This window comes from Mustela lutreola, chromosome 6 (assembly GCF_030435805.1).
Source record: "Mustela lutreola isolate mMusLut2 chromosome 6, mMusLut2.pri, whole genome shotgun sequence".
Classification (NCBI taxonomy): Eukaryota; Metazoa; Chordata; class Mammalia; order Carnivora; family Mustelidae; genus Mustela; species Mustela lutreola.
The window spans coordinates 21,438,509-21,462,458 of record NC_081295.1 but is presented as its reverse complement, the minus strand read 5'-3'; the positions used below and the strand labels follow the sequence as shown (position 1 = coordinate 21,462,458).

The following is a 23,950-nucleotide window of genomic DNA, read 5'->3' as shown; positions in this document are numbered from 1 at the left end:
CACAGGATCAAAACCACCACGCCATCCCAGCAGTGGCCACCGCCCCCGCCGAACCCCGCCAACCCTTCCTAAGGATCCACCCATGTTCTCTGCTAATCAGTTGTTTAACGCAGCGCGGCGCAGCCTTTCCTCACTCCCTCCCCGTTCTCTCCACCCATTCCGCATTCGACCCCAGGTTTCTAAACCCCAGCCGGACCACACAGCGCCGTCTCCCGCCTAGGGGACAGCGCGAACCCGAACCGCAGCGCGGCGGGTATCTCCCCGCGCTCCCGGCAGGCGGGCCGCCAGCCAGCCGCAACTCGCGGCTGTTGATTGACAGGCGGCAGCAGCAATGAGCCTCAGGGGCGGGCTGCTGCGTCACTTCCTGGCCTTTCGGGGGAGACGGAGTATATAAATGCGGTGCTCACGCAGCGCTCTCGCTTCCACAGTATGGCCGGCGACATTAGCTAGCGCTCGCTCTACTCTCTCTAACGGGGAAACAGCGGACTACAAGAGACTGAACTGTATCTGCCTCTATTTCCAACAGACTCACGTTCAACTTTCGCTCACAAAAAAAGCCGGGAAAATTTTATTAATCCTTTTTTTTTAAAAAAGTTAATATAAAATTATAGCAAAAAAAAAAAAAAAAAAAAAGGAACCTGAACTTTAGTAACACAGCTGGAACAATCCGCAGCGGCGGCGGCAGCGGCGGGAGAAGAGATTTAATTTAGTTGATTTTCTGTGGTTGTTGGTTGTTCGCTAGTCTCACGGTGATGGAAGCTGCACATTTTTTCGAAGGGACCGAGAAGCTTCTGGAGGTTTGGTTCTCCAGGCAGCAGCCCGACGCAAACCAAGGATCTGGAGATCTTCGCACCATCCCCAGGTGGGTGCTGGGGGCTGTCGTCGCCTCGAAGGCATCAGCCGCGGGTGGGGGGCGGGGGCCGAGTGCCCGCCGCCTTCAGGTGGGGGGCACGTCCCCGGGTGGGGCTCGTTTCAGGGGCTCTGGTGGGGCTGCGATGTTGGGGGGGGGGGCGGCCGCGTCCACGCGGGGCACGAGCCGGCTCCTCCCGTCGCCGTTGCTGAGCCGGGCGCTGCCCGGGGGGAGGGGAGGAGGCCGGCGCGCCGCGTGCTCAGGTAACGTCCCCCGCGCGGCGTGCGGGGCGGCGGGCGGCGCCGCTCGGGGTGGTTTGTGGGCCCGCGCCGTCGGGCTTTCCCCTCCGGAGTTGGCGGTCCGGGGCCCCGGTTGGGGACGTCTTGGGGCTGCGCGGGCTGCCTCCCGGCAGGTGTGGCTCGGCGGGCTTAGTCAGGCGCTAATTTGGGCGTGCCCGTCTCGGGGAGCGAGGAGGGAGGGAGTGAGCCCGAAGCCGGGCTGGTTCTCCCCTCGTGCTGCGGGAGGAGGGGGCTCCCCCGCTCTCGGACCGAGGGTCTGGCGCGCAGGCCTCCCTCCCTCCTGCGGTCCGCGCTGGCAGCATGTGGCGCCCGGGCGGAGGGGATTGGGCGGGAGCAGTGTCGCAGTGGCTGGGCCCCACCGCCGCCCTAACGTGCTCTGCACCAAATCCCCTTCTGGGTGGCCCCGGGAGACTCTTGACCTTGGGTGTGTAACCTGTTAACCGCGTTGGCGGGTTCCGGGCGAGGTGCGGGGTGCTGGAAGGTTTGACTGCATTTACGGGCTAGAGGCCCGTCTGAGCCAGGACATAATACCTTTAGTGCCTACGCCTGCAAAGGAATCTGGGGCCCCGGCCTCCCACCCCGGGCGGTCACGCGAGAGAGCCTGGCTGATCGCACCGAAGAGGAGAGGTCTTCTGGTGGTTTGGAGAAAGCCGAGCGCAGATAAAAGCGCAGCCGGTCGCGAAGGTGCTGGGCCTTTCGTCGCGGCGCTCACACCGCTATTCCCCGCTTGCCTCTCCGCGCACAAGTGCGGCGAGTGTGGCAGTGTCGCGGAGGAACCGGCGCGGCTGCCTCATTGAGGCGACGACCAATGAGCTCCTGGGCCCGAGCAAGAGCCTGGCCCCAGGGTGTGGGCCAATGGGCGTTTCAGGAATGTAGGCTGCGCTTGCCGCCGTCCCTGACAAAAAGCAACTGGAGAAGAGAATCGAGGCGGACACGTGCTGCCGGGACTTTTAAGGCAGTCTGTCTTGAGGGATTCTCCTGCTGGAAAGCGTCCTGTTTGCTAAAATGTGACAGGGCTCATTTTTCAGGCTTTGTGCGACGCGTAAAATGTCTAACGTAGCCCTTTACTACGTGCCAGGCTGAGCTTTAAACACTTAATATTCTAGGAAGCAGTTACTTAAAAAACGGGGAAGCTTAGTATTTCCTCCATTTCACAAAGGGGAGAATTCGCTGGTGGTGGTGGTGGTTTGCGTCTGATTAAACAATTGTGATTAGATAATCCTGTCAACGAAGAAGACTTAACTAGTGCGTAAGTCTTATAAGATGTATAATAAACTGTTTTGCTCAGCTCTTCAAATATTTGGAAGCTTTAAATTTGTAAGCTTGCATTCTTAATAAAGAGGGTTTTTTCTCCAAGTGCTTGGACAAAAATGTCAGAATTTAAGCTTGGGCTTTTCTGGTTAAATTCGGAGTCAAGGAGCAGGGAGGAAGGCTTATAAAAGCCTTCTTTAAAGATTTGAGAACCACTTTTCCTTTGTACTTTGGGCAGCTGAAATTGTTTTGCTTCCTCACTGTGGCTTTTAAAATGACGGCAAAAGTTAAAGGACAGAATATTGTTTTGTTTGTGATTTAGTGCCACAACGTCTTAGAGACATCAAATATTCGTTAAGTCAGATTTGAGAGTTTACATCACATTTCAGCTGTTGAAGATAGAGCAAGTAAGAACTGAAAAATCTGTTCCAGATTAGCTGAAGTCCATTGGCATCCTTGGTAGCAACTTTTCTCTGTGACCTGTCAAGCAAGGATGTACAGGTTAGGTTATTTACAAGGAGGTAAAAAATAACGTGACAAATAGTAGATGCTAGGTAAATCATCTAAAATTAACGGCCTGGCTAGAGGGATCATTGGCCTCTAGTCTCTTGAGTTGGGAGTTGCAGGGCCCAGAGGAGGATTATAATCTAGTAAGTAAAGCATAATGAAATGGTTAAGTACATTGCTGTATAAGTTTTAATTCAGACAGCATTTAATAACTAGCTGTTCGATGTTCCCTCATTTCTAAAATGAAGATAATAAAAAAATGGAAGATAATAATGGCGTACCTCTGTTTGTATGGTCTTCTGTAAGGATTAAGTGGGTTAATATAAGTACAATATTTAAGAAACTGACACATGGTAACTACTCTATAAGTATTACTGTCATCTTTGGGGGGCAGTTTTGTGGTTTGCCTTTAAAGGCCATCTGCCCCCATTCCCGGAATTAATTAATTAATTAATTAATTTATTTATTTATTTTTTTTTTAAGATTTTATTTACGAGAGAGAGAGCGCGTGCGGGTGCGAAAGGCGATTGGGGCGGGGGCGGTTCAGGAGAGAGCGAAGTGGACTCCTGGCTGAGTAAAGAGCCTGGCATGGGGCTCAATCCCAGGACCCTGAGATCATGTCCTGAGCCGAAGGCAGAGGCTTTAACCCACTGAGCCACCCAGGCACCCTGGTATTATCTTTTTAATTTTAGCTATTGTGGGTGTATAATAGTATATACTTCCCATCAGACTAATAGAGTTGAGCATCCTTTCATATCTTTATTCACCGTTTGGGTATCTTTTGTGAAATGCCTGGTTTTTTGTTTTGTTTTTTTGAATGCCTTTGCAGTCTGTAGGAGTTCTTAATATATTGTGGATTAATTCTAATATGTGTATTACAGCTATCTTTCACCCTCAGTGGCTTCCCCTTTCACTCTGTTAGTCATATCTTTAGAAACAGAAGTGCATAGGTTTTGTTTTGTTTGAGGGGGGTTAAGATTTTACTTAGGTGTTTGAGAGAGAACATGAGCAGTGGTGAGGGGTAGTGAGGGAGAAACGGACTCACCACTGAGCAGAGAGCCTGAAATGGACCTTGATTCCGGGACCCAAGGATAGTGACCCGAGCTGAAGGCAGAGGCTTAACCATCTGAGCACCCCAGAATTGCATAGTTTTAACGTAATCCAACTTAGCAGTGTATCCCCTTTAATGGTTAGGGTTTTTATGTTTTTTGTTGTTGTTGTTGTTGTTTCAGGTTTTTTGTTTCATTTTTTAAATTTTTTTTTAAGTAACCTATATAGGCAGTATAGGGCTTGAACTTGATCAAGAGTCTCCTGCTCTACCAACTGAGCCAGCCAGCTGCCTCTGGTTAGCAGTTTTGCATCCTATTTAAGATATCTTTGCTCATTTTAGATTAATGAACATGTTCTTTTTCCCTCCTAAATTTCATTTTGCTTTTCATATTTAGATCTGCACTCCATCTGGAATTTTATTTTTAATGCAGTACGTGGGAATACAGTGCACTTGAAGCAAAATTGGCTCATCTTTCCAAGCTTTAACTCCTAAGTCGATCTGGAACTTCTGTTAAACGTTTCCTACTCTCCTGTAGGCCATTTAGTGGAATTTACCTTACTTGTAATCTGAACAAATTACAGAACACTGAGAATCTTTTTTACTAACTTCTCAAAGGAGACAAAGTGTACATAGTTGTTTTTGTTGTCTCGAGAGAGTACAAGAAGGGACAGAGGGATTTTTTTTTTTTTTTAAGGTTTAATTTATTTATTTGGGTAAGAGGGAGAGGGAAGGCAGACCCCCCCACACACACACACCACCACCACCACCACCAAGTACAGAGCACAATGCAGGGCTCAATCCCCAGGACCATGAGACCAGGACATCGAACTGAAGTCCGATGCTTAACCCACTGAGCCACCCAGGGGCCTTGAGGAGAAAGAATATGAAGCAGGCTCCGTGCTTAGCGTGGAGCCCACTGCAGGCCTGATCTTACAACCCTGAAATCCTGAGCTGAAATCGAGTCATTCACTTAACCAACCAAGCCACCCAGATGCCCCTTCTTGTTCTTGGGTTGTGAGATAAGCCCACAGCAGGCCCTAAAAAATAAAAATAAATTTTAAGAATGGAAAATCTTCTGTGGCTCAGGTTGAAGAATACTGGTTAGCAGTATGTTGAAGAATCTACAGTCCAGTGTATCCATATGAATAAAGGATGAATAAAGGAATAGATGATATAATGTTCCAAAATTATTTCACATATTACTTGAATTTGAATGTGAAAGGAAGGGGTGGTACATTAGGTTTAACCTGCAATTTTTCAGATTTCAAAAGGACGTGAACAGAAATCAGTGATCGTATATTAAAAGGTCTTAGGGTTGTTGGACCAAACAAAAGCCTTTTATGTTATAGGAAATGGCAGCTATGGGGAGGAAGTCTGTTAGAAAATAAGAAATTTTCCTGAGAAGAAAGATTTTTGTTTTTGAATTCGTAACTCTGAGAGACTATTCATAGTAATGACGTGCATTCAGATGGGAAATTGTAGTGGAGGTGAAGAGAATAAATATTAACTGTGGGAAGGTTAGAGGTGTATTATTTGCACACTTACTGTGAAACCATAAAAACTGGAATCTATAGTGTTCATGTTGGAAAAGACATTTAGGATTAGTGGGATGTTTTGGCTCTTTTTCTCCTGAAATTTTGTGAGCTAAAATTTAATTTTTAGTAAAGGATTGGGGGCAGTTGGAAAGATTGTAATTTACACTTCAACATTAACTTTCCCAGAACTCCTGCCTTGCTTAACCACATCATTGCAGAGTATCAGTGATTTTACATTAAAGAAATTTACAACCTATTGCCAAGAAACCTTTTAGTATAAATGGGGTTTTTTTCGTAAATGTTTTGAAGTTAGAAATCTTCATATTGAATTTCTTCCTTACATTCCTTTTTTTTTTTTTTTTTTAAGATTTTTTTAATTTATTTGACAGAAATCACTAGCAGGCGGAGAGGCAGGCAGAGAGAGAGAGAGAGAGAGCAGGAAGCAGGCTCCCCGCTGAGCAGAACTCTGGGATCATGACCTGAGCCGAAGGCAGAGGCTTTAACCCGCTGAGCCACCCAGGCGCGCCCTGCTTCCTTACATTCTTAACAAAAGTTTCATAAAAGTTTGAACTGCTATCCCAAAGCACTCATTTTAAAGAAGTATGCATTGAAAGTAATAATCAACTGAATGTAGCAGTGTTTATACTAATAGTGATTAAAATTTTAAAGCTTGAGATAGAGAATTTAATACTGGAATTAAAATTAGCAGTGTATTTTCAGTTGATTTCTTTGAACGAAAGGGGAAGGTATTTTTCTGGATATCTGAACTGCCCTAATTCAGGGAAAGGTATATACTCACAATTTAACTTCTGGTCACTCTAGGCTTTGCTGAAGAATGATGTCCTATTTTAGGATGCTGTTGACCCAAACAAAGACTAATATTTTGGGTAAGATACGAATGTAGTGTGGTAAGGGAAAAGTCTCTAAAACAGATCAGGCTGTTACCTAAGGTCACAGCTCATGGAAACTTCATGTAGTTGTGTGACTTTTGGGTAAATTACTTGGTAACTCTGAAACCAGCAGTTTTTATTCCCATGGAAGCCTTTTAAATGCAAATTTATGGGCACCATTTGCAGCATGTCTGACCTACAGGATCTGACCTACTGACCTACTGGTATGTTCTACCAAGGATCCAACTCATCAGGTGATGAGAGTGATTACTCTCACGGATTTCTTCCACCTGCCAGCAGCATTGTCCCCATAGACATTTACTTTGTAAAACTGTGATTTGAAAGAATCTGAACACTGGAACTCCTGGGTGGCTCAGTTGTTCATGATCTTGGCGTTGTGTGATCCCACAAGCAGCCTGCTTCTGCCGGCTGCTCATCCTGCTTGTATGTGCACGCTCAAATAAATAAAATCTTAAAAAAAAAAAAAGACTAACATTTTTAAGTGAATAGTATTCTAAGTATAGTCACATTGCTGTGCAACAGGTCTCTAGAACTTTTCATCTTACAAAACTGAAACTAGACCCATTAATTGCCCCTTTCATCTTCCCTGAGTCCTTGGCGACCATCTTCCTTTAGGATTTTGACTGCTTTATTAGATACTTCATAGGAGTGTGAGTACTTCATAAATGGAATCATACAGTCAGTATTTGTCCTTCCATGAGTGGCTTATTTCATGTAGCTTATTTGAAGGTTCTCAAGATTCATCCATGTTGTATGTATATATAATAATTTATCTAGTAATCCTTTGGTAGACATTTAGGTTGCTTCCATCTCCTGACAGTTGTGAACAACAACACAGGTGTACAAATACCTCTTCCAGACCTTGTTTTGAATTCTTTTGGATGTGTACCCAAAATGGAATTGCTGGATCAGTCATATGGAAATTCTGTCTTCAAGGTTTTGAGGAATGTCCATACTGTTTTCTGTAATGGCTTTACTGTTTGATACTTTCACCAGTGATGCACAGATGTTAAAATTTCTCCACATCTTTGCCAAAACTTGTATTTTTAATAGTAGACATTCTAATGGATGAAACCATGTTATTTCATGGTTTTGATTGGCATTTCTCTTAACTATGTGATGTTGAGCATCTTTACATATGCTTGTTGGCTGTTTTTAGAAAACTGTTAAAGTCCTTTGTCAGTTTTTTAATGGGGTTAATTTATTTAGTTACTTATTTTAAGGTTTTTAAGTAACCTCTGTAAACAACGTGGGGCTCAAACTCCCAACCCCATTTTAAGAGTCCCACGCTCCCACCTACTTAACTAGCCATGTGCCCTATTGAGTTATTTGTTTTTGCTCTTGGGGAAGTTCCTTAAATATTCTGGATATTTACCTTTTATCACCTATATGATTTACAAGTATTTTCTACTTTTAGTACTTTCCTGTGATGTGCAAAAGTCAAGTTTGGTGTAGTGTAGTCCCTTTTGTTTGCTTTTGTCCTTTTGGCTGTGCTTTTTTGTGTCCTATCCCAGAAAGCATTACCAGATCAGTGTCCTGAAGCTTTCCCCTATGTCCTAGGTCGGTCTTAATTTTGGTCTTTAATGTATCAATTATTTTTTGTAGATGGTGTAAGGAGAGGAGACAACCTCATTCTTTTGTGTAGACATCCATTTTTCTTACCACTGTTCATGGCTCCCTACCTCCCCCCAATTTTGTACTCGTGGCACCTTTATTGAAGGTCATTTGTCCATTTTGGGTTTTGTTGAGTCACATGACCTAGAAGTCTGTCATCTTAGTTGTATCTTTTCCCTAGTAAATGTTTCGGCTTAACTATGTTTTTATTAAACCACAGATTCTTTAAGAAAACTTAAAATACACTATACTGTTAATGTTTTGCTTTCTGGCATGGTGACCTAGTATTATTCAGTCCGTGTACTGTTGGTGGTAAAGAGCATCCTATTTTGGAGAGGGGGATACTTACCATGATTTGGGTGTGGTTATGATCCCGTAAAGCTTTATTTGCAAAAGGAGGCTTATTTTCCTGAAAAAAAAAAAAATGTGATAAAATAATAAGCTGAAATTCTCTGCTGTTTTTGATGTTGGTTTTTCAACTTTCTCTTTATATACATGTATAGCATTGTATTGGCTTTTTCGGTTTTCTCTCACATCTTGCTACTGGATTTATTCTTTTTTCCAGCCTATTGGTTCTCCTGGTGCTGTCTTTTTGGTTGATCATTTAGTTGTGTTTTAAGGTGTTTTAAAGCAGCTGCATTCTTTAATACTGTGACTTCGGAAAAAATACTAGAGGATTTTTTTTTTTTTAAGATTTTATTTATTTATTTGTTTGACAGAGAGCGAGAAATCACAAGTAGGCAGAGAGACAGGCAAAGAGGGGGGGGGAAGCAGGCTCCCTGCTGAGCAGAGAGCCCGACATGGGGCTTGATCCCAGGACCCTGAGATCATGACCTGAGCTGCCCAGGTGCCCCGAGGATTGATTGATTGATTGATTGATTTTAAGATGAGGAAGAGTTTGGTTGCAAAATTTATTAACTAATGGTAAATGAGTGCAGGAGCATTTTGGTTTCCCTCAAGATGGAATAAGCACACTGCTGTCTCTTGGATTTACTAGAAACCTTGGGCAGAATGCATGGGACAGCTGAGGACTTTGAAAAGTAAATGTTGGCAGGTGAATTGAAGGAAACCATAACTCAAAATACCACTGAAACAACTGATTTCCTATTTCTTTCCCTCCCGCCCCGTCTTTGGTTATCTCTTGGGGTCGTCTGAAAAGCTGCCAGAAGCTAGTAACTGCACACTAGTTTCAGACAGAAGTGGTTCCAGGAGAGGTCCTCTTTTTCTGGTCCGCAGAGAAGGAAAGGGGGCTGGCTCCTTTGGGTCAGAGTAAGGAAAATCCCTTTTTTGTTTTTTTATTGCTTTACTGTGTGTGTGTGTTCTGCCCACTGCACAGGCAGCCCTGTAACAGTTGTGGTGGCCAGACAGATGCCTAACACTCTGGGTTTAGGAGGGGGAACCGCTTTTTGACCAGAGGCACTGTGGTCCCAAGAGTGAAGAGCATCATGGATATTCCTACTGCTCTTTTTTTTTTCCCCTTTTTGTAGCCCAGGTTAGATAGTCACAGGCAGCCTACTTCAGGTAGACAAACTAAAGCCTTGGGTTTCTAGCCAGAGGACCCAAGAATCAGGCCCCCCCACCCCAAACCAGAAATTGTCAGCAAGATTATGGGAAGGAGAGAGGTGAAGTAAGTGATCCCATAAAGATTTATATAAACACCACTGAGCTGCTCCTGTATAGATCGGGTCATAAACAGTATATCAAAAGCTTTTGAAAACTGATATATCACCTTGAAGTCCCAGTCTGGCCATTGGGTGACACAAAAGCAGGACAGATCTGAATACCATGGCAATGGCTTTCATAACTAAACTGGAACCATAACATAACCCAGAGAAGCTGGATAAAAAACTTGAAGACTGAACCTAAGCATTCCAACTGCCTGCTAAAACTTTTAAAAATCAACATGCTCCTCAGGATTTAAACAAAATTTAAAATTATATAACATGATCAAAATGTTCAGGATGCAATCGTAAATTCCTCAATTTATGAATGAGAAGTTTTCAGCATCCCTGAAAGGAAAAAGACAACCTCAAGGTGATTGTAGGTAAAGCTTTACAAACAGCCGTCCATAACCATTCTATAAGAAGAGTGAACACTCTTAAAAGGAAAAGACAAAGTCTTAGAGAAATAGAAGATGGAACCGGAAAATAACTACTGAAATAAAAAGTTTCCTGGGCAGGCTCTAGTAGACTGGAGATGACAGATGAGTGAGTGAACTTGAAGATCAGTAGGAATTATCCATTCTCAACATTTTGAACACGGCAAAAAGATTGGGGGCAGCAAATAGTCCCACAGGTCCCAAACAGTATAGGAGCATGTAACAATTTTAGATTTAAAAATTGTAAGGCTGTTCGGGGCGCCTGACTGGCTCGGTCAGAGCATGCAACTTTTGATCTTGGTTGTGGGTTCAAGCCCCAGAGATTACTTTTAAAAATAACAAAAAACAAAAGTTTTAAGGCTGTTCGTTATTTCCCAAATGTCCGTAAGATTTAATCAGAATAATTATTGCCAGATTCAGCAAATACTTACTTCAGGGCCTCTTTTGAACTAGGCTAGCCACTGCAGATAAAAACAATAAAACACAAACTCCCTAACTACATGGAATGACTTTTGTGGGATTTGCATGAATACCAAAATAGCCACACAAATAAAATGCTTTGGTAAGCTGAGTATTAAAATCTTTTCATGAAAAGATCCTTGGTGGGAATAGTGAGGTGACTTGAGCTAGAAGAAGGGTGCTGAGGACAGGTTGTAGGTAGGGTGAAATCCATTCCAGCAGTACCCAGAACAAAGTATATGAGTTGTTTCTTTCACTCTTGTTTGGCTTAATTTGGGTGAATAAATTTATGGTGCCCTGTTTCTAGAGAGAAAACAGTTGGTGGAAAAGCCCCATGTGACTGAAATACAGAAAATGGGGATAGAGGTAGTTACCTGTATATTCATCAGTGTGTGTTTTGTGTATTTCAGCTGTTCTTCTAATTGTCTTTATATTATAAAATTTGTCTGAGTCAGATGGAAAGGGGGATGCCAAGAGAACTGAACATTAGATAATAATTTATTCTTTGGGAGTACAAAAAGATCTCTGAAGTGAGGGGACCAGGTAGTGTTGAAGGGTAGAGTGACTATACTGAAAACAAAGAATAAAAGCTTCTAATGAATGAGGTCCTTAGCTCTTTACCCTCTTGCCTACCAGAAATCTGAATGTTCTCTAGGCAAGAGAATGGAATGTTTGGATAATCTGTTTATCCAGTGTTTGCCCAGGAAATAACTTTAAAAAAAAAAAAAAGATAGTGCTAAGGAGGGAGTTCCCCAGTACCCTGTATAGAGGCCCACAGTAAACAAGCCCTGTCCATGTGTATAGACTTTCTGACTAGCTAAGTCTTAGTATCCTAATCTTGGCCAAAAATCACTCAAATGTTGAAAGGAAACAGTTGGGGGAACATCTGAGGATAAATTAATGCATAGAAAACCAAAGCAAATGAAAAAGCAAAACAGCTTTTAAATCCAGAGGAAAAGTTCAAAAAAGAAAAAGTTACAGAGCATTACTGAAAGTCTTAATATACTATTGTTAACACTGCTGTATGAGTGAAAGTTAAGAGACTAAAATCGCAAGAGTTCTCATAGTGGGAAAGTTTTCTTTTATTGCTTGCTTTTTTTTTTTTTTTTTTTTAAGATTTTATTTATTTATTTGACGAGATCACAAGTAGGCAGAGAAGCAGGCAGGGGGGCAGGAAGCAGGCTTCCTGATGAAGCAGAGAGCCCGATGCGGGGTTCTGTCCCAGGACGTTGGGATCATGACCTAAGCCGAAGGCAGAGGCTTTAACCCCCTGAGCCACCCAGGCGCCCCTTTGCTTTCTTTTTTTATTGTAGATGTGAAATGAAGGATCCTAAGTAAACTTCCTGTGGTAATCATTTCACAGATGTGTAAGACAAACCATTGTGCTGTGTACCTTAAGCTCAGAGTGATGTATGTCAGTTAAAACGGGGTGAAGGAGTCTGCATGAATAGTGAATATAACTGAGGAGGTAGCGTTTCCAGTGGGTGGAAGTGAATATTTACAAGAGTGCTGAATTCTAGTGAGAAGTTATTAGGTAAAATCTGAATTAGATAAGCTCTAAAGAGAGACCCCGTAATTTTATTACTTACCTACGTATCCAGTGCTTAAATTCTTTCCATCAGGTAGGTAAATTTTGTATGCATTATGTAATTTAATCTTTATCAGCCGTGTGAAGTAGGTTTAATTGCCGGCCAGGTATAAAGAAACCAAGCCCAGAGACAATTAATTGCAAGAAATGTCACAAAGTTGGCCACCTGAGTGGGTCTGTCGGTTAAAGCGGCTGCCTTCAGCTCAGGTCATGATCACAGGTTCCTGGGATCGAGCCCCCCCTCATCAGGCTCCCTGCTCAGCGGGGAACCTGCTTCTCCCTTTCCCTTTCCTGCTCCCCTGGTCTCACTTTATGTCAAATAAATAAAGAGCATCTTTTAAAAAAAAGAAATGTCACAAAGTAGAAAAGCAATAGCTTCTTTTAGAGCCCCATTATTCCTTTTTTTTTTTTTTTTCATTAAAGATATCATTTGTGGAATTGAAATACAGTGGGTTCTGAAATGTTCATACATTAGTGAACTTTGAGTCTTAGAAATAGGAAAGGCCAAGCTATTGCATGACCACCTACAATAGGAGGATTAAAATGATAGTTCGTGTTGCTCAGAACTGCATCTTAATTGTAACTTTTTTTCTTCCTTAACAACAAATTGCACAATTTAAAAAACTTGAAACAGGGCGCCTGGGTGGTTCAGTCATTAAGCATCTGCCTTCAGCTCAGGTAATGTTCTGGGGTCCTGGGATCAAACCCCCCATCGGGCTCCCTGCTTGGCAGGAAGCCTATTTCTCCTTCTCCCACTCCCCCTGCTTGTGTTCCCTCTGTGGCTGTGTCTGTATCAGGTAAATAGATAAAATCTTTTTAAAAATTTTTGAAACAAACTGCCAAGATATGGCCCATTCTATTGTGTATTTTTTTTCTTTAAAGATTTTATTTATTTCTTTGAGAGAGAATGAGATAGAGAGGCTGAGAAGGGGAGAGGGTCAGAGGAAGAAACCAGCTTCTGGCAGAGCAAGGAGCCCAGTGTGGGACTAGATCCTGGGACTTCAGGATCATACCTGACATGAAGGCAGTCACCCAACCAACTGAGCCACCCAGGTACCCCAAATCTTTTTCTTTAACATAAACAGTTGCTGGCACCTTTTTAAAAGAGAGCTAATCATTAGCTCTCTTAAAAATTGCTTGGCAGGGGCTTTTGAGTGATTCAGTCACTTAAGTGTATGACTCTTGATTTTTGGCTCAGGTAATGATCTCAGGGTTGTGAGATCAAGCCCTATGTCGGAGTCTGCTTGAAATCATTCTCACTCTTTCTCCCCCCTCTCCTCCCACTTTCCATCTCTTCAAAGTAAAAATAAATTTAAATCTTTATAGATTTTATTTATTTGACAGCACAAGCAGGGGGAGCTGGAGAGGGAAAAGCAGGCTCCCTGCTGAGGAGGGAATGGAATGTAAGGCTCAATCCCAGGATCCTGGAATTACAACCTGAGCCAAAGGCATAATGCTTAACCAACTGAACTACCCAGGTACCCCAAAAATGAAAAATAAATTTTAAAAACTCCTGGAGTCCCAGGATCAGTCCTGCATTGTACTCCTTCTGGCTCATCAGGGAGTCTGCTTCTCCCTCTGACCTACCCACCCCCCTTCATGTGCACTTGAGCGTGCGCTGTCTCTCAAATAAATAAATAAAATCTTGAAATCATTAGCAAGCCTAACTAATCTAAGTTTTTTCAGGTAGGTCTCAGTACTATTCAATTTAACCAATTTATCCAACATAGGAATTACGGCCTTCTGTGATTAGTCATATAATTTCTTCTAGAAATTGATGGAGTGGGATGCCTGGGTGGCTCAGTGGGTTAAGCGGCTGCCGTTGGCTCAGGTCATGATCCCAGCATCCTGGGATCGAGTTCCACATCAGGCTCCTTGCTCAGCGGGGAGCCTGCTTCTCCCTCTGCCTCTGCCTGTGCTCACTCTTCTCTGACAGCTAAGGAAATAAAATCTTTAAAAAAAAAAAGAAAAATAAAGAAAATGATGAAGCAGGTACAAAATGCTAGCAGGATTGACTGGTACTATGCTTGTGGGGTTTTGTTTTTGTGTTTTTTGTGGGTTTTTTTTTGTTTTTTGTTTTGTTTTTAAGTTACCTTTTACCCAACATGAAGCTTGAATTCACAGCCCTGAGATAGTGCTGCGTGCTCTACTGGCTGAGCCAGCCAAGTGTCCCTGTGCTTGATTTTTAATACAAAAGAATATTTGATAGACAAAAAAAGACTCATTTTGACTTACTTCTTCGCTTGCTTGTTGGTGAAAGGTAATGATTGTCCTTGGTTTGTGAGCTTAAATTTCCTCGGTGCATGGCTTATTCATTTTGTCATTTGTTTTTTCTTAGTAAATTGCAAGTAGCTTAAAATTTCCTTCCAGTTTGCTCTCTGTTAATTGATGGATATGTTCAATATAGGTAGGCTTTTGAAATAAAATTAAATGTTACCCAGAAGCTGGAACAAAAATGTGACAACAGGGCGCCTGGGTGGCTCAGTGGGTTAAGCTGCTGCCTTTAGCTCAGGTCATGATCTCAGGGTCCTGGGATCAAGTCCCGCATCCGGCTTTCTGCTCAGCAGGGAGCCTGCTTCCCTCTCTCTCTCTCTCTCTGTGTCAAATAAATAAATAAATTAAAAATGTGACAACAAATATAAAATACAGGGTGTAAATTGTGTTAGAACACCAAATGGTAAAAGCTTTACAATTCTTATTCACCTAGGCAAGTACTGTTATGACTTAATCATCTTTTTTGTTGTTGAATAATAGATCTGAGTGGGACATTCTTCTGAAGGATGTGCAATGTTCAATCATAAGTGTGACAAAAACTGACAAGCAGGAAGCTTATGTACTCAGGTAAGTCCTGCCAAAACAGGTGTTAGCGACCTCATTTCAGTCTGAATCATACTTTGCATGGAATAGCAAATTGTTCTTCTGGATCCTAGTACTATAATCATTTTTATCTTACTTTGAGAAATAATAGTATAAAACAAAATGTTCAGTTTAAATGTCTGCAGCATATAGGAGAAGAAAGCCATTCAACATGTTTATAGGTACAAAGCTAATTTATCCAATAAAAACGTTGGGGTTTTTTGTTTGCTTGGGGGTGGGGGCAGAGGGAGAGGGTGAAGCAGACCCCTGACACACACACACACACACACACCCTGCTAATCAGGGAGCCGGGCGCAGGGCTCCATCCCAGGACCCTGAGATCATGACCTGAGCTGAAGGCAGACACTTAACCAATGGAGCCCCCAGGCACCCCAGTAAAAACATTGGTTTCTTATACATATTATAATGGGCCTTGCAGGTATGGTATTTGACATGTTTGCATAAAGTGCCTGGTTAATTACTAAGCTTATGATTTGCCAGGCCCTAGGAATATAATGGTGAGTAAGAACAAATTTCTTTCCTCATGGAGTTTATTATCTAGTAAAAGAAGTAATGAAATGTTTACAGAAATACTTGTGAGAGTCCGTGCTACAAGCTGAAGTAAAGTATGACTTCAGTAAATAATAATGCTAAGATAGGTGAGGTGAGGAGGAAAGTTTAGTAGTAGAAGAGGGTTTGTGTAATGAACTACTATGTTTCATGCCTAATAAAGGCCTTTCTGTGGGTTCCGCAACCTTAAATTTGGAGTTCTGTATAATAGAGGGGAATACTATAGTGCCTTTCTTTGCTTCCTTCAGATCTTCACATTTAAAACTAATAGCCAAATTTTACATTGTAAATGACCTAATAATAGATTAATTGCATCTCAGTAATACATAAACATGATTATAACCTTGTGACTTTTTCCAAATGCAGTGAGAGTAGCATGTTTGTCTCCAAGAGACGTTTCATTTTGAAGACATGTGGTACCACCCTCTTGCTGAAAGCACTGGTTCCCCTGTTGAAACTTGCTAGGGATTACAGTGGGTTCGATTCAATTCAAGTAAGTAATCAAACACCTAATCTCCCCCCCCCCCCCCCGGGCAAACATTAGGGCTCTGTGATACGCATATGCATAGTAAATAAATTTGTATATTTTCTGCTTAGTTGTGGTGGGTAATCACTGACTCTCCAAACTAAATGTACACATGTTCTCAAATTATTGCTTCCATTCCTATTTAAAAGCTCAGAGCTTAAATAACTGCTCCTGAAATAAATAATGTACCTTGTCTCTACAGTTGTTGTGACCATCATGAGTAGATTGGTATTTTTTTAGTTTCCAGAAACTCAAGAGTTGTGATCTTCATTTCTAATGCTTTCTTGGGATTCTTCTCAACAGCTTCAAGTGCTCTGTGTAACACTCTCATGGATGCTGGTCTGGAACCTTGCTCCGATGCAGTGGCCTTTATTTTTTATTTATTGACCAGCAAAAGACCACTTACCTTTTAAACATATTAAAGGGAAAATAAGTTAAATTTCATTGGAGGAAATATTTATAGATTTGATTTTTTTATACATGTGCAAAAAATTGTTGACTAGGGAAGGTGATAGAATCCTACCTATAAAGTTATTTGTCTTTTTCAGAGCTTCTTTTATTCTCGTAAGAATTTCATGAAGCCGTCTCACCAAGGGTACCCACACCGGAATTTCCAGGAAGAAATAGAGTTTCTTAATGCAATTTTCCCAAGTGAGTTTAAATAGAATTGAAACCCGTTTCCTTAGAAGGTCTGTCCTTTCAGAGATCTTTTTATGTATGTGAAAGCAAGTGAATGCAAATATGGTAGGTTATAATTAAGATAAAAATAACAATAAAGATTATAAATTTTAGAATGTGCATGCACATCAGGTCACTGGTTTTGAAAAGATGATCACTTGCTGGAGGGAGAGATCATCTTTGTCTAGCCACTCGCTCTAATTTATATCTTAGTGGTTTTGTTCCCTTCATCCAGAACAATGCATAGTGTCTTCATACACTCGTGCTAAGACGCTGGTCCGTGTTAAGAAACTCTGGCCTGCCATTCTATTCAGGAATTGAGCTGGCTTAAAAATGATCAACACAGTGAGATCATAGTGTCTCTTCAAACAAATTGGCAAGATTTTCTTCCATTTACTAAGCTTTTATTTATAGGCCTTTTCTTTTTGAGCTTCAAGGTCAGGGAACTAAAGGTTATCTAATCTAACACCCTTAAATTCTAGATGTGGCTGAAAACCTAGGATGATTTTACTAACTTCACACAAAACCACTGATGGGCAGGATCTAAGATTTCCGTCCCCTCCTCCCTCACAGGCATGGAAAAGAAAGTCCAATTTTTATCCTATTCTTACCCACTAATAAGATATTATACAGGGCTGTGTCAGTGATGAGTATAATTTAGTATAAATATCTCCCAGTTAATTTACTGTGTTGAGTGAGGCTTTGGAACAAAAATATGAAAAGAATGTATTACATAAAATTATTTGTACTTACTTGGGAATGTAGATAAATGGGTGATCAAATTCCATTTCCTTAATGGATTTTTAGGGGAGAGTGAGCCATAGTTTTCTCAGCACTCAGACTAACGCACTAGCTGAAGTAGGTCTCTGAATGACAGTAAAATAAATAGTCTAGTGAACTGTTTTTTTAAGGGATGACAGAGGGCAGCCTGCCTATTTATGAACTCAACTTCGCTTCACTGATAACATTTCTGATAGGAGGCAAACACTATCACCCTAACCGTTGGAAGGGTGGGGGCAAAGCTATTCTACCAAATGGAGCTGTTAAATTACTTTTCATTTTCTCCCTCAACAGATGGAGCAGCATATTGTATGGGACGTATGAATTCTGACTGTTGGTATGTTGGACACAGTTTTATGGACTTTTTTTTTTTTTTCCTATAGAATTTATTTTTAAATTGCCGTTTGTCCTTTTTTAGAAACTACTTTTTACTTCTATATAGGTACTTGTATACTTTGGATTTCCCAGAGACTCGGGTAATCAGTCAGCCAGATCAGACCCTGGAAATTCTGATGAGTGAGCTTGACCCAGCAGTTATGGACCAGTTCTACATGAAAGATGGTGTTACTGCAAAGGATGTCACTCGTGTAAGCAGTTTCAAGAATAATTCTGGATCCTTCCTGGGGACTACATATTTTAACTCATTCTCATTTTTCAAATTTCAAATTTTCAAATTCACTCTTTCCTTTCCCAGGAGAGTGGAATTCGTGACCTGATACCAGGTTCTGTCATTGATGCCACACTTTTCAATCCTTGTGGGTATTCGATGAATGGAATGAAATCGGATGTAAGTGATACTTTTCTTAATAATTATTAAATACTCAAGAGTATCCATTCTATTATTAACATAAAACTGTTTCTTTAAGGGAACTTATTGGACTATTCACATCACTCCAGAACCAGAATTTTCTTATGTTAGCTTTGAAACAAACTTAAGTCAGACCTCCTATGATGACCTGATCAGGAAAGTTGTGGAAGTCTTCAAGCCAGGAAAATTTGTGACCACCCTGTTTGTAAATCAGGTAATTTGTTTTATTATTGACAATAAAATCTTTCAGGAAATAAGGATAGTCATGTTATCAAATGTATTTTAAGATGGTATATATAAGATATCTAGAAGTACTACTATTAAGGTTACTGATAGAGGAGATGCTTTGTATCTTTGATTAGATTTGGTCCTTACTTTATATCTAGCCCAGTTGATGGGTTCCTTCTGTCTTGTTTTTCCTGTAGGTAGATGGACAGGTCGGGGGATAACATAGGATATCTCACTCCATCCACCCATGAGACCGCTAAAATACTCAAATGCCATAGTTTTTCTTCAGACAGTAGTCTTACATACTTATTACTAAGTGACTGTTTTGTTTGAAAATATTTGTTCAGATTGGAAACAGCTAATGCTTTAATTTTTTTTCCCCAGAGTTCTAAATGTCGCACAGTGCTTTCTTCACCCCAGAAGATTGACGGCTTTAAACGTCTTGATTGCCAGAGCGCTATGTTCAATGATTACAATTTTGTTTTTACCAGTTTTGCTAAGAAGCAGCAACAACAGCAGAGTTGATTAATAAAAATGAAGAAAAAACGCAAAAAGAGAACACACATAGAAGGAGGTGGTGGCTGCTTTTTAGATATTGATATCGGGGGCCATGCTTTCCATAACCACCACCTTGTAGCTGCAGAAAGCCCTAGATGTAATGATAGTGTAATCATTTTGAATTGTATGCATTATTATATCAAGGAGTTAGATATCTTGCATGAATGCTCTCTTCTGTGTTTAGGTATCCTATGCCACTCTTGCTGTGAAATTGAAGTGCATGTAGAAAAAAACTTTTACTATATGAAACTTTACAACACTTGTGAGAACAATTCAATTTGGTTTACGCACAGTGTAATATTTCTCCAGGTCTCATCCAAAATTCCCCACAGACAAGGCTTTCGTCCTCATTAGGTGTTGGCCTCAGCCTAATCATCTGGGACTGTTCTATTAAATTGCTGCCAGGATTTTACATCCAGTTACCTCCACTTTCTAGAACATATTCTCTACTAATATTACTGAAACCAGTTTCTATTTCATACAGATGTTTTTTGCAACAGCGATTAAAGTTTATCTTCCACGAGTCAAGTCCTCTTAAGAAAATGATTGCAGTTTTCCATTTTGTGTCTTACTGTTTTAACATTGCTTCCTGTACCTGTACTTCCTTTAATTGATTTTGTTCTCATCATGGTGTCTTGCCTCCCAAACACCCCCCCCCCCAATAAAGCAATACACTGTTACACTGTGGGTTTATACTAATCTTATACCCGGGAGGGGGAAGGGAGAGTGGACTCTGGGCTTAATTTTCTTTTTAAAGTCAAGAGAGTTTAGCTTCCTTTTATATTGACATGGGCTCTTCTGGGAGATAGTGACAGAAATAAACCTATTGATGAGCAAGGACGACACATCCATTTATATTAGGGTATACTGGCAGAACTGTTCCAGAAACTATGCCATTCTGTGTTCCCATTAAATGAGATTAGCTTCTCATGAGTACCGTGTATTCAGTAACTTGCTAGTACGTACGTGTATAATTGTACCACTTAAGTTTATTAGCAAAGAAATTAAGAATAAAGGTTGTAAGTCAGCTCAGATCATTCACCTTGACTTTTACTTTAGTGGCTATCTCCAGTCCTCTTCATTCATAATATACCATAACCTTTGGTTGAAAATGGAGTCTCTCCTTGTCCTCTTGTGACTTAAATTCTTGGACTTTGTCATGCATTATGATAGTGTTCTGACTTGAACTGTTTCTCTTCCTGGTGTTGCTTTCACCATGATTTCATAGCATCGGGTGAAACTTCCCAGAATGAGAACTGTTCAGGCTATTCAGACATACACAATGAAGCAGAATGCTATCCATAAGACAAAATTCCAAACTGGTCAATGGGAATACAGGCTTTGAGGAGTTGGCATCTTTTAGCTATATTTGCAAATACGAGATTTAAGCAGCTGAGAAAACACCGAAGTTGACTAAATTTTTTATATTCTTGTCCTCACAAAATTTTCTTGATTCTTTCTGGATTGATGCAGTGATGTTTTTGTTCCTTCTGTATTTATAAATGAAACACTTTTTTTAGTGTTTCTAAACATAAAATCTACTTGGTTTGAAATCAAGTGGTTGGAACATAAATTTTGACTTTTATTTTAAGCATGTTAATTCGAAGTTTCATTGAAGAAACTTTCAAGTCAGTGGATCAGTTTGATTCTGTAATTAGCACACGGTACCTGATGTTTTGGTACTGTTTCGAGGACCAATGCTCAAAGTGGATTTTGTTCTTGAACAGTGTCCCAGTAGATTTGATGACATTTGTTGGCTTGAGGTCTGATTTTTTTTTTTTCTCCTAATAGATTTCTATCTAATGTTGAAAAACTGCACAAATTTGTATGGAATAAAGCCTAGAAAAATTAAAACTATAGATTAAATAGTAATTGAAATTAATCCTAGTGTGTATGATAGAAGAGGGAAAATTTTGGTGCCATTATTTCTCTCTTCATGGTGTTGGATTTAAATCAGTTGAAATGTATTTCTGTACCACAATTTAAGCTTCAATAAAAGTTTGCTTAATTCATTGTCCAGTGACATTCAGAAAGTTTTTCTGTTGATGTCTAGTATTTGGCCATATATACTATTTTAAAAATACATCTAGTTTTTGTGATTTGAGGAAATTTATATTTGATGGTTATTTTCTAACATTTGGGAGAGTAATCATGAAGACATAAGATCTTTCCGCTCCTGGGAGAATAATTTCTACTCAGATTTAAGCATTTTTGTTAGGGGTTTCATAACTGAAGCTTCAAAGAAATAGCTGGGTTCTATATGTATACTGGATATCAAAGAGTAGGAAGGGTAAGTAGTAAGACTAAGAAAGTGTGTTTGTGAGTTGGGAGTTAAACCAAAAGTTTGGAGGTAAAGTGTTTCAGCCTTTATTGTGGAATAGACGCGTACTGGTGGCAGTGGGAAGGAACAAGTTGTAAACACACTTTATTTCATTCACCGGTATTTCTGTTAACTAGAACAGAGTTAAAACCTTGATCATTTTTTGCCATGTTAAGTACATATCTCATTTATTTGGCAAAATTTTGGTTAAGTTTCATGGTCTACAATAATCTGAAAGTCGGAATCTTATAAAAATGTATACTCCGATCTTTTCCAGAAAAAGCAGATAAGAGAATATTTTCTGTGATGTGAGTGAAAAAGGATGGGTCCTAGAAAAGTAAAAATGTTGTCACATAACATAATACTGTCAACACCAGGTTCTTTTACAGGAACAGTTAAGTGACGAGATTCAGAATCTTGAGTCGCAGATGTGGTATTAGACTATGAAAGGTAAAGGACCGTACTTTCATTGTTCTGGCCAAATAACTCCCAATTCCTGACTCCTCACCTTCAGACTAGAGGCTTTCTCTACCCCCCCCCCCCAAAAAAAACCCCTTTATTCTTGTTAAAATGGAAAAGTGTTCTTTCGAGTCTATCCCTTCTACTGTGAGAGATTTTGAAACTGAGCTCTGCAGGGATTAGCTAGTACCTGAAAAAATAGATGAGATTTATAATTAAACATTTCATTTGGAGAGTATTTAAACAAAATAGTACATTGAATCTTCATATTCTACCTTAAACTGTCCTCAGTTATGCTCTGTTAGATCCATCTATTTACGTACATCTTTTTTAGGGAAGATTTGCAAAGTTGAATATGCAAATCTTAACTACAGTTCCAGAAAGTGAATACATTTCTTAGTGCACAGCCATATTGGGACAAAAGTCTAATTCAGCAACTCCATCTACTTCCACCCCCTAGCTAACTACTTTTCCAATTTTTTTCACCATAGCATGGGGTTCCACTGGGGACCCTGCCCCACTCAAGCTTTACATTAATTGAATCAAGGTATATACTCAGAGCTTTTCATTGGATATGAGGTTTTTGAGAGGTTGAACCCTGTATTCCTTTTGCCAAGTAGGAGCCGTTGTATATGAATGTACTATAGTGTGTTTATCCATTTTGTTAAACATTTTATTGGTTTCCAATTTTTGGAAAACATGAATAAAGCTGCTATGAACATTTGCATACAAGTGTTTTTGTGGCTTCTGGATGTATAGTGGTACCTTGTGTTAAATCTGTTTCTGTGAGTAATGAACATGTTCTCATAACTTTATCCAGCATTAGTGGACTTCGAAAGTGCTTCGTACATTTAAATTAGGTTGGCTGTTTTTGCACACAAGTTCCTTATTTAGTGTTCTGCAAATGTTTTCTAGTCTTCTGTCTCTTCATTTTCCTAATAGCGACTTGATGAGTAGATATTCTTAATCTCAAGTCTTGATTTACCAACATTTTTAATGGATCTTTTCCTGTCGATAAATCTACTTAGCCTCGCATAGTGGTAGTGGTGGTATTTTCTTGTGAAAGCCTCAATTTTTGACTTTCACATCTGTCATCCATCTTTGGTTTCTGTGTGTGCGGTGAGGTAGGGAATGAAATTTGTTTTCACCCATGTGATTGTGCGGTTACTCTGGCACCATTTGTACTGTTTCCATTGAATTACTTTTGGTGCCTTTTAAATTCATTTGACCAGATCTTGACTGCTTTGACTATTTAATGATTACCTGTATTTCTGTGTAAATATTAAAACAAGCCTGTCAGGGTTGTTTGTTTGTTTTGGCAAGCTCTGCACCTGAGATGGGGCTTAAACTCACAACCCCCAAGATCATGAGTCCCATCTTCTACCAACTGGACTAGTCAAGTACCCTTCAGTTTCCATTATTAAAGAGCCTGGATGGCACAGTCTCTTGAGCATCTGACTCTTGGTTTTGGCTCCGGTTGTAGTCTTGCAGTCTTTTTATAGGACCTTGCCGAGCTCTTAAAATGGGTGGTCAGAGCAGACCAGCTAAGGTGAGGTTGAGACACCTAGGGAGCAGAATTCGGGGAGGTACTCTTCAGCGTAGCGCAAGTAGGCATTTAAGAGGGTATGTTGTGGGTGGTTGGGTGATGGACGTTGGGGAGGGTTTATGCTGTGGTGGTGAGTGCTGTAAAGCGTGTAAGCCTGACGATTCACAGACCTGTACCCCTGGAGCAAATAATTCATTATATGTTAATAAAAACAATTCTTAAAGGGGTACATCCTTTCTTTTCGGTCAACAAGGGTTTGGCTTGCATGAGTCTTACCCTGGTCTATTAAAGTCACCTACTTGTTTCAGTTTTAGGAAGGAAACCTTGCATACTCCATCAGGAATGTTTGCTGTTGGTTTGTATGTATAGAAACCTTTTCCAAAGTTTCCTGTTTATAGTTTGCTCATCTTCTCAGGAATGGGTGATGTATTTTATCAGACCTCCTCTCCCCCTTTCGG

The 23,950-nt window shown here is 40.6% G+C and overlaps 1 protein-coding gene across 2 annotated transcripts; it reads left to right on the top strand.

Annotated features, from left to right (window-relative positions):
- Positions 1-405: 405 nt before the first annotated feature.
- On the top strand, positions 406-22,678 carry AMD1 (adenosylmethionine decarboxylase 1). 2 transcript variants are annotated; one of them, XM_059176849.1, is made up of 9 exons: positions 406-862; positions 14,918-15,004; positions 15,956-16,082; positions 16,664-16,766; positions 17,868-17,910; positions 18,016-18,160; positions 18,268-18,360; positions 18,440-18,595; positions 18,994-22,678. In XM_059176849.1, the coding sequence occupies exons 1-9, from the start codon at positions 753-755 to the stop codon at positions 19,132-19,134; spliced, it is 1,005 nt and encodes a 334-aa protein (XP_059032832.1). In that variant the 5' UTR covers positions 406-752; the 3' UTR covers positions 19,135-22,678. The 2 variants fall into 2 exon arrangements, with proteins under 2 accessions (XP_059032832.1, XP_059032833.1); XM_059176850.1 differs by lacking the exon at positions 406-862 and adding an exon at positions 1,159-1,262.
- The last annotated feature ends 1,272 nt before the right edge of the window (positions 22,679-23,950 follow it).